This window comes from Elephantulus edwardii, unplaced genomic scaffold (assembly GCF_000299155.1).
Source record: "Elephantulus edwardii isolate Elephantulus edwardi_28Jun2011 unplaced genomic scaffold, EleEdw1.0 scaffold00017, whole genome shotgun sequence".
Classification (NCBI taxonomy): Eukaryota; Metazoa; Chordata; class Mammalia; order Macroscelidea; family Macroscelididae; genus Elephantulus; species Elephantulus edwardii.
In genome coordinates, this window is record NW_006399767.1 from 18974541 (window position 1) to 18992385 (window position 17845).

Genomic DNA, 17845 nt, shown 5'->3' on the forward strand with positions numbered 1-17845 from the left:
TCCCTACTCCACCCAATTCACTTTAAAAAATATTCATTGTTGCATAATTTCCTTCCCCTCTCACCCCTTCCCCAGTCCACTTTGCTAAGCACCTCTTATTCTGGACTGTTGTGATGCCTTTCTATTTTAAGAAGACATTCTCTAAATGTGTGTGTGTGTGTGTGTGTGTGTGTGTGTGTGTATGTGTGTGTGTGTTTATTTATATATGGTTTTATATATGATTATATATGGTTATATATGGCTATATATGGTTATATAGTAAAAACCTGATAATCAGTTTTCTCTAGCCTGCAAAACTAGTTACTTTGCCTTAGAATTCTTTCCCCCTCCCCGTTTCCTCCCCTTTTCTTTAGTCACATAAAATATTTTAAGCTTTCTGTTTACCAGGAGAGGAAATGAATCTTTCCTGGATTAGCATTTTCCTCTTTGAAACTATTTTCCCCAGTCATATGTAAATTGTATCTTAATATGCCTTTTTACCAAGAGGGGAAATGCACCTTTACTGAATTAGCATTTGTCTTTTCAAAACCTGATTTCTCAGTCATATGTTAACTATTTTATAGATTGCTTGTTTACTAGTACTACATATGAACTATTCCTTTCAAAAGTAGAAATTCTGTAATTCTACTAACAAAAGTGCATTGTTAAGTAAGTTAGTTAGTATCTAACCCTAGTGTAAAAACCTAACGACCACTCCCAGACAGAGAGGCAGTCTTTGAAGATCTCACTCCTTTCTCGCAGATTGCAATTTATTGCAATAAATATTGAAATTAGAAAAAAAAAAGACAACCAAACACCTCACTTTAGCTATATGAGATCAATTTAAGGAGATTACAAAACAAATAATTTTGAGCAGTGGAGAATAGTTTCGCAAACTATGCAACCCCTTGCTCATTAGTTTTCCATGCTACATGAGACATAGGCACATATTTATTATTTGCATGGGTGTGTTATAAGGCAGAATATGGTCACTTGAAATATAGTTTCTTTCCCATCTTACTCTTGTCTTCCCTCCCTTATTCCCTCTCTTTCACTCTTTCCATCTTGCTCTGTTTTTTTTAGACCTGTTTCCTCAGTTGCCATACACATTCTTAAAACCTGAAGGTGAGCTGGCATGTGTCAGAAACAACTCTTGGCAGTGTTTGATTGAACGAATGAGAGCATATAGAGGCAAGATCTGCCCCAGGTTGGGGACCCTGCAATGGCAGCAGAGGGGGTCATAACTGGTACCTTCTTCTTGCTGCAGTAGATCTGCCATTTCTTCTCTGGGGGCAAGGCAAACACAGCCTCTCGATTTTTGTCCGTGAGGTCCAATTCATCCTGCAAAGACAAAAACAAAACAATATTTGAAACCCAGAAACAGCAGAGATTAGAGTGTTCAGTCCTCTGAGAAACTACAGTCTCCCCCAAATCAGCCCTCAAGATTACTATCTTTCTCCCAAAGAACATGAATGATATGACAGGGCAATTCGTTTTTTATGAGAAACATAATTTCAAGTCCCTCACTTTAATTTGAGCCTGTGCTTCCATGCATGCTTCCTCTACTATCTGTAGGCCCTGGTCTCTCCAAATTTACCTTCCTCACTCTCTAGGGCCCTTCTCTCCACTGCTTCCTGCATTGCTTTCGAGCCCACAACCCTCTCATCTACCATTTGTTGTCTTCCTTCTCTTGTCAAAAGCCTGCCTCAAAGCCTGAGAAATTTGGGCTACAGACTGAGTCTAGCTTTATTCTCAGATCCTTGGTCCCTATGTTTTAGGTCTCCATGACCATTGGTCCAGCACGGACCAGGCAGAACGGGTGAGGTTAAGGAGCTGAGCAGTAGGAAGGGCATGCCACGCCCAAGGAGGCATTGATCAGTTACCCATGGAGGCAGGACCCTCTGCTATCGCACAACCAAAACAAGGCTGGACATGGCCAGGGCCACGAGGCCAAGGGCACAGGCCTTTTCCAGGCTGGTTTGCACTTGCCAAGAAATAGAACTGTGGAGTTTCATCAAGTTTAATGCAACTCTATAGGCAATTTAGGGTGACTTAATAGATTTGAGGGTGCTAGATAGTTGTTAAGAAGGTCTCTTCCTGAAGCTTCCTTCTCTAGGAGTTCATAAGCAACTATCTGGTTCATCAAAGAAATACCTATGGACCATAAAGAACAGAATATGCTATAAACTCAATTACAATGGGTTTTTTTCTTATCAAAAGCAAAGCTCACCAAAGGGCAATAAAACAAAATATCATGAACTTTTATATTCACAAAGGTGATAGACAAATGAAAGTACTATATAAGGAAATATGAGCACCTATCTAGATTAGGATATGAAATCTCAATATCTGTACTATTTCCCTTACACTTCTTATACTTTCTATTTAAGAGAAAAACATTTAACACTTTCCTTCACCTAGATCAGAACTAATAGAAATACGATGCAAGACCAGTACAGTTTTCTTGTAAAAAGAACTGGGTGAAAATATCTGTAATTCAAAAACCTCAAACTCACTGCCTGTGAGTTGGAACCTACTCAAAACTGATCCTCCAGTGGTTTGGGGGGGCACTATAAATTACAAGGGAGGGGACAGCTCATCTTTCACCTGTGGCAGATTTTAACTATCAGAAAGGCATCACATTTGGGTTAGCAGATTGAGACTGTACACAGCTTTAGTTTGCTTGGCTCCACAGTCAACACTCTTGGCACCAGCAGCCAGGAAATTAAAAGGCACATTGCCATGGGAAAGTCTGCTGTTAGGGACCTCTCCAAAGTGCTGAAGAGAAATGGTGTCTCTTTGGAGACTAAGGTGCGCCTGATACAGGCCATGGTCTTCACAATCACTTGTTATGCATCAGAGAGTTGGACAATGACCAAGGAGGATAGAAGGAGAATTGATGCCTTTGAGCTGTGGTGCTGGAGAAGAGTATTGAAAATACCATGGACTGCTAGGAAAACAAACAGATTCATCCTGGAAAGGGTTAAACAGGGTGGCTCCTTGGAGGCAAGGATCCTGAGGCTCCGTCTAACATACTTTGGACGTTGTGAGGAGAGACCGGTCCTTAGAGAGGGACATCATGCTTGGGAGGGTGGAGGGACAGCGCAGGAGAGGAAGGCCCTCTATGAGGTGGATTGATTCAGTGACTGGGATAATTGGGATGGGAGTGTCAGAGACAGTGCGATTGGCACAGGACAGAGCAGAGTTTAGGGCTGTTGTACATAGGGTTGCTATGAGTCGCAAGCGACTCGACGGCACATAACAACAACAACAACAATCTCCCTTATGAAATCAATGCAAAAAATTATGAATGTAGATGTGCCTAATTCAGGCCATGGTCTTTGTAATTACTTCCTATGCACTAGAGAGCTAGACAATGACTAAAGATGACTGAAGAATTAATGCCTTCGAGTTGTGGTGCTGGAGAAGAGTATTGAACATGCCATGAACTGCCATGAAAACAAACAGGTCTGTCTTGGGTGAAACCAGGTTGCTCCCTGGAGGCAAGGATTTTGAAGCTCCACCTCACAAACTTTGGGCATGTTGCCAGGAGGGCCAGTCCTTGGAGAAAGGCATCATGCTTGGAAGGGTGGAGCAACAGCACAGAAGAGAAAGACCTTGGAGGAGACAGACTGACACAATGACTGGGGCAATGGGGGGTGGGGGGAGGGCAGTAGATGTGTTGGAGATAGAGAAGCTCAGGATAGGGCAGGGTTCAGGGCTATTATACATAGGGTCAATATGAGGCACAGGTGACACGATGTCATATATCAATAACATGTATATCTTGATATATCTCTTTGTGTATGTGTACACACACACACACACACACACACACACATATACAGGGAATTAGGGAATTCTGGTGGCCTAATGGTAAGAAACTGTGCTGCAAACCCAAAGGCACGCAGTTCAAATCTACCAGCTGTTCTGCAGGAAAAGGATGAACAATCTCCTCCAGTGCGATGAGCTGCCTCTGAAAACCTGCCAGAGGGTCAGCTATGGGTTGGTTCTGACTACATACTCATTTTTCAAAACTATTTCACATTGAGTTCCTCTCAGTTGGGTCCAGCCATATTTCAAGAACTAAGTAGCCCCATGTAGCTAGTAACTGCCTTATCAGAGAGGACAGACATAGATTATATGAAATAATGCCTTAGGTTTTTCCCCTCTCCTTGCAATTAAAGACTCCTGAAGATTCAATACCAAACAGAAGTTCTTCCCTATAGCCACTCTCTGCATAGCCCAGGACAATCCTTAGTAAAAATTCCCAGAGCTCTGCTTGAGATTGCCATACCATGTCCTTAAAATCAGACAGAAAAGGAAAACCTAGGGCTACATGACCAATACAGTATCCAGTAAAAACTCTGTACCTCTTCTACCTCTGTGCTTTGCATTTAGCTTGACCTGGGCTGCCCTCCCAGCCCAGATACTCTGAGCACCCTGGTTTAATTCAGCCAGAGGAAGCTCTCCCTGGAGCTTTCCACAGACTATGTAAAAACAAATTCTCCCTTCATGATCTCCTTTACAAGTTATGATCAACTTTATGCTCTAGTTATTTATGCACTTGTCTCTTCTCACCAGTAGTCTCTCATCACTAAATCAATGCATTAATTTCAGCAACATAAACATATCAATGGGCATATCTTTGCTCAGTCCAGGTTGCGAATGACTGTTGCCCACACACTCTTTGACTCTCTCCTTCCTGGTTTCTGTGACAACCACACTCTCCAGAAGTCTCTCCTATTTCTCTCCCTGTTCCTTCTTGGGCTCTCTTAGTTGATGCCTCCTTTTTTATCTCCTCTTTAAGGGAGTTCTGGTGACATATAGTCTGTAGGGTGTTATGATGGTAACCAAAAGGCCACACACATAGAAAGGGTGAATTCCACCAGCAGTTGTGAGAAAGAAAGATAGGCAGTCTCCTCTGTTAAATCTCAGAAAGTTGAGGAAGGGTCTGCATGAGATGGAACCTGCTCTGTGACAGTGGATGAATGAAGGAGTGAGTGAGTGAGTGACACTCTTTAAATGTGGAAGTCCCCCTGGCACCACACTGAGTCCTTTTCTTTCCTCCATCTACTGCTTCTCTCTAAGGGAAGCCTCCTTATTAGTATTAAAACCCAAAATATCAGACCCATTGCCTTCACATCAATTGCACTCACTATGACCCACTTTTGGTTTTCTGAGGTTGTAAATCTTTACTGAGGGAAATTGTCCATCTTTCTCCCACAGAGCTGCTGGTGGATTTGAAACTGGTTTTTTTTTCAGTTAGTATCATAACAGGTAAAGTGTTTTACCTCCAGAGTCCCTCCTCTACTATCAAGGATTTAGTTATTATCTTCAAATCCTTCAAATCTGTGCCTTTCTCCCAGTTTTTGGAGCTCCAGACCTCAGATATCAGATATCCTACCTCTGACCCTCAATATTCTGATGTCAATTTTGTTAGCTCATATACTCATGTCAAGTTATTTTATCTCAGGCACATTTCTAAGCGCTTAAAGTTTATTTCTTTGAAACATACCACAACTCATTATTACAGCACAGATGAAGAAACTGAGGCACTGAGAGATTATGTGAATTAAAGTCATCATCTGTAACCTGAGTTTCCTACAGCTTGTTCTGTCCTTACAAGTTCCCAACATTTACTTAGTTTCTAAAGTCAGATCTTACTATGTTCCTATTCATTCACCAGTCCTGTCAAGTCCTCTGACTTGTCTGCCTATTCCTAGGTCTTGAATCTGTTTATTGCTTTCTTACTGCTAATATCCTAATCCAAGCCACCATTTTTTTTTGTAATTTCAGTGTGTACAATAACCTCCTAATAGTCTAAGCAGAATCCTTCTCCATCAAGGTATCCCAGGTCCTTCTGTAGTTGTTGTTAGATGCCACCGAGTCAACTAGGACTCACAGCGACCCTAGGAATGATAGATCTAAACTTTGTCCTATCCTGCAACATCCTCACCATCTCTTATACGCTGGAATCAAGTCGCTGTTACAAATCACTGTGTTAATCTAGCGTGTCAGCGTCTTCCCTTCTTTCTCTGACCTCTTATTTTTCCCAGCATGATGTATTTTTCTAAGAACTGACCCCTCTTGACAACATGTCTGAAGTATGTGAGCTGAAATTTCACTATCATTGCCTCTAAGGAGTACCCTGTGTGGTCCTTAAAAAAACAAAGAAATCACCTTGAACTTCTGGTTAGAACCCTCAGTGGTTTGAATCAAAATCCTTAGTTATCCTGGTTGTAATTAAGTTCCCCTAGAGCATCAAGAGGCTCCAGTTGTTCCCTGACTTAAGATTGTCATCTATGCAGTTTCCTCTCTTCTGGCATTGTTGAGCACCTCCATTCACCTCTATAATCATCACTCTGCTTTCAGATCACAATAGAAACCTCACTGATTGAAGAAGGAGACCATTGCACCTTTACTCAAAGCCAGTCTTCTCTGCTAGATTTCATATCCTTAGAGTCAAGAACTATGTATCATCACTCCTAGGGCCCAGCTCACATCAACGCCTCAAGAATTTTATTAAAAATTTATTTGATAGCTAATGGCTGCTACTCAGGTCGTATAGCCCTGGTGTGTCCACTTGCCGTGCAGAGGTACCTTGTGGTTGCTGTGAAGCTGAACACTGTGACACTGATGTGTCAAATGCATTAATGGTTACCCATGGTGCTCCCCAATTAACACAAGCTTGGAAGCAGGAGTGGCATCCACTTCTGTAATAGCTTGCCTCCAGAAACCCTATGAACCTGGAGAGAGGATGAAAGTCACGCAAGTGTTAAGGACTTTCGTTCATAGGGTCATTATGAGTCGCCTATGCCTCGACGGCACTTAACAGCAACAACAACAACAAGACTTATTTGATCCATTCTGCTTTTTCAAGGGCATTGCAAGAAGTCTTGCCCACTGAAGACATTCGGTAAATATTTGTCGAATGAAAAGGTCAAATATATGCATACCCATGTTTATCGCGGCTTTGTTTACAATAGCAAGGAGTTGGAAACAACCTAAATGCCCATCAACAAACGAATGGGTAGAGAAGCTGTGGTATATTCACACAATGGAATACTATGCTGCATTGAAAAACAAGGAACTCATGCAATATTATTCAAAATGGGTGACCCTGGAGGACATTACGCTGAGTGAGGTATCTCAGTCACAAAGGGACAAATGCTATATGGTGCCACTGTTGTGGAATGAGGCTGGCAATGGGGTGGGGTAAGACTGAGAAAAACTGGATGAAATATGTTTACGGCATTGAAGTCTATGGGGGAGAGAATAGTCTAAAAGTATTATATTTTAGGGCATTATTTTTATCGTAGGAGTACGCAATGAGGGTTGCAGAGTAGATTATATTTGGGGGTGGGGGGGGGGGTGGGGAGAGGCGCGGGGGGGATTGTGTACCAATGAGGGAGTTTTTTTTTTCCTTTTCAAGGAGAGGAGCAAACGGGGTGGGGGGTGTGCAGGGAGAAAGGTGCAACAATGAATGAATGGAATTTCAAAATCTCTGTAGATGTTCATTGAAATGAAAAATAAACAAACTAAATTGAAAAAAAATTAAAAAAAAAGAAAAGGTCAAAGAGAGGAATATGAACCGGGTGCTTTTTTTTCCAAATCCACAACAATGTTTTTTAAGAAAATGCCCCTGATTATCATGAATCAGGCTTCACGCAGTTTTGGTTGTCTACACTAGTAAAGACTTCATTTACCTTTCTATAGTGAGATAATATATAAATACAGGCCACACTGGGTTTTTCTGAGCTTCATGGAAAGAATAAAGTTAGACAATGTCTTCCTTTAACCTGCCTGGTCTTATCTTGGGGCTCTGTTATTTGAAGGACAAGATTGTCTTAATCAGTTATGTCCATTGCCAACGACAAGTAAGAAATCATATTACAAACCACATGGCACTTCTTTGCTTCTACCAGCCCTCCTTGAGGATTAATAAATAACCAAGAACTAATCATAAATTAATTTGCAGATGAACTGCTGAATATGGATGAGAGAACATGTTCCTTGTCTGGGACCTTTCCCAGTGCCTAGGCTTTGACTCCATCACCCTTAGACCACTAGAGAGAAGAAATGTTCCTTTTCCCACTCTGTCTTTTTCTGGTCAAGTGTATAAAGCTTCACACATGGGGAAAGGGATGGATCTCAAATGCGCTGGTTACAAGCTACAGAGCCAGGAAGAGCTGGGACTAGTGTGAACAACAGAGCTTCCACCTAACTCTGGCTAGCCATGGGATACAATCATCCTGGACCCAAACTGGGTCCCAGCTATGCTAGAGGCGTCTTTGCCTCTACAGAAGTGCCTGCTCAGTATCTGCCTTTAGAATTCCACTCTATGCCTGTCTCTAAGATACAGGCTTGCTTTGCCTCCTTCATTCAACCTCCTCATCTTTGTGAACATCCTCTTTCCTGTCCCCTCACTGAGCACCAGCTCTGCAAAGTAGACGTTAAGTTCCCCTTGGTTTGAGATGGGACTGGAGACTTCTATGTACTTTAAAGGGAGGTTGTCCCAGAGGTTGCTCTCAGGGAAGTAAAGGAATCCCAGAAATTCCATATTGTAGCAAAAGAGAAAGGTATGATGTGTTCTGATATTCTACGGGTTACCTCACTGACTTTTCCACAAAACCTGTGGATCTGCCTAACCCTTTAGTGAATCAATTATTAAACCACAAAGTATAGTATTCAATGGACATAGGTAATTGGATCATCCAGTGGACATAGGCAATTGGTTTATTCAATGGACATAGGCGATTAGTTCATTCTTTCCAGGACACATTTCATGGCTCTGCCCCACTGAGGTTCTGTTTCTCTCACACAGCCAAGGCTTCCTTTGGGACCCACCTCAGTCTCAAGCAGAGTTTAGGGAAGCAGAGCTCTCAGCACATGACTCCTCCCCCTCTGTCTTACTTTACCCCCTCCATCCACCCTCCTCCCCTTTGTCAACATCCTCCTTCCTGTCCCTTCACTGACCACGAGCTCTGCAAAGCGGACATTAAGTTCCTCTGGGTTCGGGATGGGACTGGAGAATTCCATGTATTGCAGAGGGTGGTTGTCCCGGAGGTTGATCTCGGGAAGGTCACTGCCCCCAAAGCAGCACAGGAAGCCCAGGCCATGGCGGCTCCTCTTGCGGGGGGCCATGGTCACTGTAGGCTGGGGGTAAGCAGGCGTCTGCCCTAGGTCCTCATCTTGAGCTGGAAAGAACAGAAACACAGTGTGGTCAGGGCACAGTAACCATTACAACCTCTTTGTCCAACAGAGAGGCAGGAGCTCTCACTCATGCCAATACCAAGACCCTCCTTCTTTCAAAGGTTCTCAGTTCCCACTAGAAATTTACATTTATTTCCACATCACCACTCAGTTATCCTCTCTTGGTTCCTAAGAAACAAAGGAGGTGGTTGATAAGAAATCAAGAATCCAGGGAACAGTCTGAGGTGTAGGAGAATCATCCTGCAGGCTATGGCAGCATTTCTGGTACGCAATGGTAAAGAAAGGAAGGATATCTTTAGTGTATTACATGGGACTTGATGGCCAATGGCCAAAAACGGGTGAGACAAAGACCCAATTGCCAATAATAAGGGTTAGTAGTAATGTGCCAGTTGTGTAGGCAGATAAGGGTGGATGATCCTTGGGGCCTTTGGACCATTGTCAAATACGAGAACATCATGCAGGACATAGACCAAAAGGTCTTCATTATTGCATCAGCCTCTGAAATGCAGCAGCTTTTGAAGCTGGGTTAATCGCACGATGAGGTTCCTGAAAAGGACAGGTAGCTAACTGGGAAGATTATGAACCTCTCTTCCTTCCTTAATCTCCTCAAATTCATTTTCCTCCACTATCTCTCCCTTTATCCTTCTTAGCTTTTGACTGATCAATTTAAAAGCCAGGCTTTATCAAGAGAAATTGGGGTAGGAGCGAAACTGGCATTTAGTTGGCACACACTACTAAAGTCATATATACCAGCCATGATTTTCTGAATGGTCCATTTCCACCCTACCTCGTAGATACCAAGTGCCGTTGACAATTGATTCCAAGTCTGAGGGACCCCATGTGACAAAGAAAAACAACCTCAGGTGGTTTTCTAGACTGTACTCCTCACAGGATGACAGTAGAAGAGTTGATGCCAATCCCAGAGGTGTGCAGTTCAAACCACCAGATGCTCTGCTGGAGGAGGGACAATCTCCTCCTGTATCAATCAGATCTGATTTGATGGTACACACACACATAAATAATAAAATATTTTTTTTAAAAAAAAGAACAGTAAAAAAAAAAAAGAACAGTCAATGCCTTTGAATTGCAGTATTAGAGAAGAGTACTGAACATCCCATGTACAACTTCATCTCACATGCTTTGGTCATGTCCTCAGGAGGGGCCAATTCTTAAAAAAGACATCACACTGAGAAAAGTGGAGAGTCAGAGAAAGAGGAGAAGATCAACAAGATGAAGTGACACAGTGATTGGAACAATGGGCTGCAGCCTATCCGAGATCATGAGGATAGCAGAAGGATAGCGCAAAGTTCCGATCTGTTGTCCTGAACAGCAGATTGCTATTGGTCACTTGGCATCATATTTGATTCAATGGCACCAGTTAACATCATCCACAACCAGAAAAATACTCTGCAGAGGAACAGATAAGTCTTTCTCTCAGAGAACTGCTGGATGCTTTAGAACAACCAATCTTTCTGTAAGCAGTCAAGCACTTAACATTTGGAAGACCAAAGCTCCTACTCTACCTGTTAAATATTGTTAATATCTTCTCTGAGTACAAGAAGTGGCTCAATCGTTCTCAGGACTAAAGAAGATGTTGACACAGACCCTCCAAACAGGAAATGCTATCCCTACAGAGGGGGGCTTGAACATCCAGGGGAGCACTGCATAGTAGCCTTTTAAGAAGGATGACACATTTTATTAAAGAAAAGCTTGGAAGAACTCTAGAAGTCCTAATCCACAACATAAATAGTCTTCCAAGCATCCTGAAAAATCTACAACCAGGAGAGGATAAAACAGATGAATGGGACCTTCTAAGAATCAAATCTCTATGCACATCTAAAAACGTCTCCAACAGAGTAAAAAGGCAAGTCATAGACTGGGAAAAAATATTTGGTAATGACATGTCAGATAAGGGACTTATATCTAGAACAAGATAAAAGTAAATAACCCAATTGAAAAATGAGCACAGGATATGAACAGACACTTCACCAAAGAAGACATTCAGATGGCAAACAAATACATAAAGAAATGCTCAAAATCCCTAGCACTAAGCGAGATGCAAATCAAAACAACTATGAGATATCATCTCACCCCAGCAAGAATAGTAAAATTTAACAGAGCAGCAAACAACAAATCCTGGTGAGGTTGTGGAGAAACTGTCACCCTTATTCAGTGTTGGTGAGAGTGTAAAATGGTGCAACCACTATGGAAGGCTGTATGGCGCTTTCTTAAAAAGTTACAAATAGAAGTATCATTTGACCCAGCAATTCCTCTCCTGGGAATATACCCTAAAGAAACCATAACTGCCACCCAGGCAGATATATGCACACCCATGTTTATTGAGGCTTTGTTTACAACAGCAAAGAGTTGGAAACAACCTAGGTTCCCATCAACAAATGAATAGATAGAGAAGCTGTGGTATATTCACACAATGGAATACTATGCTCCATTGAAAAACAAGGAACTCATGCAATGTTATTAAAAATGGGTGACCTTGAAGGACTTTATGCTGAGTGAAATATGTCAGTCACAAAAGGACAAATATTGTATAGTGCCACTGTTGTAGGCACTGACATCAGGGTTGGGGTGAGACTGAGAAAAATCATATAAATTATGTATACTGCATTGAAACAGATGAGGGAGAGAACAGTTTAAAAGTGATACATTATTGGATATTATGTTTATGACAAGAGTCCAGAATGAAAGTTGCATAGTGGAGTGTACTGGGGGTGGAGTGAGGGGGTGTATTGTATACCAAGGGAATTTTTATTTACTTTTCAAAGAGAAGAGTGAACTGTGGGGAGGGGGAGGCGGGGAGAAAAATGTAACAATAAATTAATGGAAATCCAAAATATCTGTAAGTATTCATTAAAATTAATAAATTTTTTTTAAAAACCTGCCTATTTGATAGCTTCTGTGTGTGTTGCTGCTCCTGAGATCACCTTCCCCATCCATGACTGACTCCCCTAAAGTCTATTCCTGCCTCCCAAAGGCTGTTGGAACATCCAAGACCCAAAACACAGGTTCCAAGATGGAAAGAGTCTCAAAAATATTTTCTTATAATGCTTTGAGTTGATTTAAGCCCATAGAGACAATAGAAACTCATGTGTACTCCACACAGTAGAACAGTGCTCCATACAGTTTTCAGTGGCTGATTTTTCAGACATAGATTACCACCATGCCTTCCTTGCAGTGTGCTGCTAGGTAGAATCAAGCCATCAACCTTCTGATTAGGCATCAAATATATTACCTTTTGTACCACCCACCGACTTCAGCCTCTGAGTGGAGTTCAGAAATTGAGGTGCAAAGATAGGAAATGTTCTGCTCAAGGTCACACAGCATGGGACAGCACTGGGACTACTAGCTAGAACTACAGCATTCAAGGCTGTTGCCAGCTTCTACTCCACCTGAGCTTGGATTTCCACTTTCGCTTCCAAGAGCTCTTTTCTCTATCTTATCCCCTTTCCCTGAATAGCCACTTTCCACTTGGAGAAGAGCCACCAACTTCCTTTAGAAATAGCCCCCATTTTAGAGCAACCCTATAATCTATCACTCTGAGGAAACCTTCAAACCATGCACCGAAATTATCCCCTGAAGCTGTTTTTAAACTAAGCAACTGTTTAGCTAAATTTGTAAAGAATGCTTCCTCTGACCCTTGCACTCTTTTAAAAGGATTGTCTTTATGAGATCAAATTCAATGGTCATTCCAAAGCAGGGATAAGAAGTTTAAGGAAAATTAGTTTAAGTCAATGGTGGTGAAGCAATATGGGGAGAGTGAATGAGGAATATAACCAATGATCATGAATCGTACGTGTAGAGACTGATGAATGAGTGCATGTCCGGTTGTCACTAAAATTTTAAAAGAAGGAAGGAAATTGTTTCAGCCTTGCTGCTTTCCTCTCAGTCAAGAAAGGCTAACACAGATCCCAAGGTAGCTCTGTCAGTGGAAACAGTCTCCATCTCCCAACACCCCATTTTTTCACAACCTTGCTCTAACACTTCTTCTAGCTTCCTGATGACAAAGAGTTAGGAGCAGAGGCCTTGGGGTTCTGTCTTCTCAGCCAGGTGACATTGACTATGGGTCTTAACCTTTCAGAGTCTCAGGTTTCTCATTGGTGATATGAAGACAGTAATAGTCTCCTCTTCATTGGATTTCAGGGAGCTCTGGTAGCTTAGCGATAAGGAGTTGTGCTGCCAACCCAAAAGTACATAGCTCAAATTCACCTGCTGCTTGGTGGGAGAAAAATGGGCAACTCCTCCCACCCACCCCCAATGTGATTTACAACTTCTGAAAACTCACTAGAGGGTCACCTATGAGTCCATTCTGACTTGGCAGGCCATAACAGAAACAAACAACATTGGATTTCAGTGAGGATAAGCAAAGTAACAGGAACAAAATGCCTGGAACACAGCTGGTAGTCAGTAAAGGGAGGCAGCACCCAGTGCTCAATCCCTCTGTGGGACAGTTCATGTACTTGGCTGCTCAGCTGCGAACCAACACTGGAGATTCAGGTTCACCTGGAAGAGCCTCAGAAGAAAGAACTGGAGACCTGTTTCCATAAGATCAGTCACTGAAAACTCTGGGGAGCACAGTTCTACTTGGACACACACGGATTGACATGTGTTGAATTTAACAAATGGTTTTAGTTTTGCTTTTCAACATTGATGCTGTGGCCTCATCCTCATTGTCACCAGGAAGGTCAGAATTTCACTGTCTTGAGTCTGTCACTCTTTTCCCATCTCCAGGCACTGGTAGGGATGCCAAGGCCAGACATTGGGGGAAGGTGTTTGGCCAATTTAAGATAGAACCTAGTTCTACCTTTCCCACTTGGGAAGACCTTGACCCAAGTTGCTGAGCTTTCCTTGGCCTCTGAGCTCTTTCTGGATGGAAAGATAAACCATTGTTACTGGCCCTAGGCAGAATATGAACAGTAGAATTCTCCAGAATGATTTATTTGTCCTTAATAGTCCTTTAAAAAAATAACAACAATGACCTCTTACACCTTGGACTTTGGAGGAGAACTGGGAACAGTAAGAAGAAACAGGGAGCAAATAAAATTGAAAGACAGTGGACTTGAACTCAGACCAGAAAGATTTGACCTGCCTACCCGCCACTCACCTTCCCTCTCTGTGTAAGTTTTCTTACATTAACAGCTGAAGGCCCTCCATGTCTGGCCTCCATGTTTCTCCTATTCAGCTCTTTCTCCCTCTTCCTGTGGGGACAAAATCACCTCAGGATTTTCTGCCCCTAAAAGGCCTAAGACATGAATCCACCAGGACACAATCCTTTAGTCAATATCTCCTACACGCTCCCCTCAAGAGGAGTCTCCTTCACACTTCTAGTTTTCAACCTTCTTACTGTTAGAGACCTCCAACATCAAAGAGATAATACAGTCCTTCTTCTGGAAACCAACGCTGGTCTCAGATTTGCCACTTGCCAGCTGAGGGTCAGAGGACTGCAGTGTTGGCTGCAGTGTTGACCTTGGCTTCCCCTCTGTGAGGTGGCAGGGTCTGACCAAAGACCTCAAGGATCCCTTTAGCTCTGCACTTGCACACTATTTGGCTTGATCTCATTTTCAAAGGGCTTCTCAGGGGCTTACTCAGCGTGTGTTTCCTCTCATATTCTACCACAAGCCAGGAAGTGTTTGCTATTTTTATTAACTCTTCTCATATGTCCTGTAACCCTTACCCCCCAAGACCTGTCCACTAAATTCTCTGTACAACAGCTTTTGCATTCATTGTTGTTTTTGTCACTGATTGCCATCAAGTTGAGCTTGAGTCATATCAACCCTATGAACAAAAGACCTGAAGCCTTTCTATATCTATCCTTGTTTAGGACTCCACAATCCCTAGATCATCAGTGCCTATTTTTGAGTAGTGGGGTAAAGCGTTTGTTGTTGGCTGCCATGGAGACCATCCCCTCTCATGGTAACTCTTCAGTATACGATAGGTCAGGTGTGGCTTTGGCCGCTGTGATCCACACAGTCTTCCCTGGCTGCTTTCCAGGCTTGTCTGTAGTCCGTCTCAGTTTGGAGGCTCTGCTGAAACCTGTTTAGTATCCAAGCAGCACAAGAGCCTCCACCGACAGATACATGGTGGTAGCTGACCACAGGTGCACTGGCCAGGAATTAACCCCAAATTTCCCACATGGAAGGCAATAATTCTACCACTGAAATATCAACATTCCTACACTCCCCTACCCATTAGGGAGCTCTGGTGGCCTAGTTGCAAGAAGCTTCACTGCAATCTTAAAGACACGCAGTTTGAGGCCACCGGCTGCTCTGTGGGAGAAGGATGGGCAATCCCCTCCCCAGGGATTAACTGCCTCTGAAAACCTGCAGGAGGGTCAGCTACAGGTCAGCTCCGACTCTACTGTAAACAACATCAACAACAATAACACCCCACTCTAAGTCATCAGAGAAATAGAACATTAATACTTGTGTTTCTGCTGTGTTTAAACTCAACTCATTGTTGGTGGAGGCTCATTGTTGTCAAATCAGAACGAACTCATAACTATCTTCCAGTGGGTTCTTAGGGGCTATACATCACATGGGAGGTGACTGTGAATCTTGCTCCCTCAATGAAGCTGCTAGATTCAAACTGCCTGCCTTTGAACTGGCAGCTCACAAGGCCACTATTGTGATACTACTATCTATCAGCTAGACAGCAGAAATGATCTATATATTACCCCTGCAACACCTAAGAAAAGTGATTTCATTTTAGTAAAGTCCACAGAAATAAATAAAACTGTGACTCAGAGATGTTAATTAACTTGTCTAAGGTAACAAAATAAGCTTGGAAGCAGGAGTGGCATCCACTTCCATAATAACTTGCCTCTGGAAACCCTATGAACCTAGAGAAAGGATGAAAGTTATACAGGTGTCCAGGACTTTCATTCATAGTGTCGCTATGAGTTGCCTACGACTCGACGGCACTTAACAACAACAACAAGGCTACACAGCTAGTTAGGCATAGCTGGGATTCAAACCCAGAGCTATCTGATGCTGAAACTGCAAAGCACTAACCCATTGGGTATGCATTTCCAGTATTTCTCTAAGCCATAGCCAGCTCAGAGCTTACTCAAGTGCTCTGGAGACAGAGTCCGTAATTTATGATCTAGTGTTTCCCATGAGCCAGGCCAGTGAGACTCAATGAACGCTACAGTAGTGAGATTGTAATGAACCCCTCACAATGACCTTGTGAGGCAGTTGCTATAATTACCCCTCCTTACGTCTGTCTTCCAGGAAGTGCAAAGGAGTTCCTTAGAGGCAAAGAAGGTGAAGCTTCTCTCACATACTTTGGGCACGTTGTCAGGAGGAAGGGGCCAATCCTTGAAAAACGATATTGTGCAGGGAAAGGTGGAGGGTCAGAGAAAGAGAGGAAACCTTCAACAAGATGGATTGACACAGGGACTCTAACGATGAGCTCAAGTATATCAGAGGTCGTGAAGATGACACAAGATAAAGCAAAGTTGGATGTGTTGCTCCTAGGGTTGCTGTAAGTCGTAGTTTACTCAATGGCATCGAATAACAACACATGATAGAATGGAGCCTCCAGGGGCTGGCACCATGACTTGATCAGTAATCCTTTAGCTGCTCAGAGAAAGAGCTGAGCTTGAAACTAAGTTCAGCCTCTAAGTTCAGTGGTCTTGTCATAGAATCCATTCACAAGCTCTAGATAGAAAGTAATGCTACCAAGCCAAAGGTGGGTGATTTTAATCTGTGGCCCTCAGGCCTGATTTTAATTGTTTTTGGTCAAACATTCTTCTAAGGGGTGTTAACACTGGTCTGTGCATTGCTGTACAGAGGTAACTCGTGGTTGCTGTGATGCTGAACACTGTGACACTGATGTGGTAATGGTTACCCATGGTAGACAGTGTTTGGTGGAGCTCCCCAATTAAAACAAACTTGGAAGCAGGAGTGACATCCACTTCCAAAATGGCTTGCCTCTGGAAACTCTATGAACATGGAGAAACGACAAAAATTATACAAGTGTTTAGGTCTTTCATTCATAAGGTCGCTATGAGACATTTACGACTCAATGGCATTTAACAATGACAACAGTGGCCAATGGTGTGACTTGGGAGCCTTCAAGCTGGTTCTCCTATCCCTTTCCCCATATGCAAGAGGGCAAAGGTGTGTTATTATCAATTTTTTCTTGACCATCTCCATCATGCCTACTACGAATCAGGCACTGACAGGTAACTTTCTGCTTTTTCTCATTTAATTTTCCCAGTACCCCTGTGAGTAGGAATCAATATCATCTCTTACTAAGGATTATAGTTAGACTCACACAGGTCAGGCAACATACCTAAGGGCCATCTCCTATAAGAGAAAGAGCTGGGTTTTGAGGACAGAGGCACCTCCACATGCATCCAACTAAGTGTCTAGCTGGACACTAAGCTGGATGAGGACACCAGAAGTAAATAAGAGATGATCTCTCCTCAAGTAAGTTACACTCTCGTGGGGAAGAAAGGAGTTAAAGCTGTGACAACACTGGGGGAGACAGGGGGAATGTCCTCTTCCACCCGGGAGTTAAGGAGGTAATCAGGGAAGGCCTCAAGAAAGAGGTGGCTTTTTGATAGCATATTAAAAGAGATGGATGAATTAGGAGTGAGGGAAAAAGACATTGCAGGCAAAGAGACCAGAAC

The 17845-nt window shown here is 42.8% G+C and overlaps 1 protein-coding gene across 2 annotated transcripts in view; it reads right to left on the reverse strand.

Annotated features, from left to right (window-relative positions):
• Window positions 1-9167, reverse strand: part of DAAM2 (dishevelled associated activator of morphogenesis 2) — a 65483-nt gene extending 56316 nt beyond the window's left edge. Inside the window, exons 1-2 of one of the 2 annotated variants that reach the window (XM_006882016.1) lie at window positions 8959-9167; window positions 1231-1320 (exon numbers count right to left, since the gene is read on the reverse strand). In XM_006882016.1, coding sequence (XP_006882078.1) covers window positions 1231-1320; window positions 8959-9126 — 258 coding nt within the window. In that variant the 5' untranslated portion in view covers window positions 9127-9167. The remainder of the gene's footprint in view (window positions 1-1230; window positions 1321-8958) is intronic. The other variant, XM_006882017.1, reaches the window with a different exon arrangement.
• Window positions 9168-17845: the final 8678 nt, after the last annotated feature.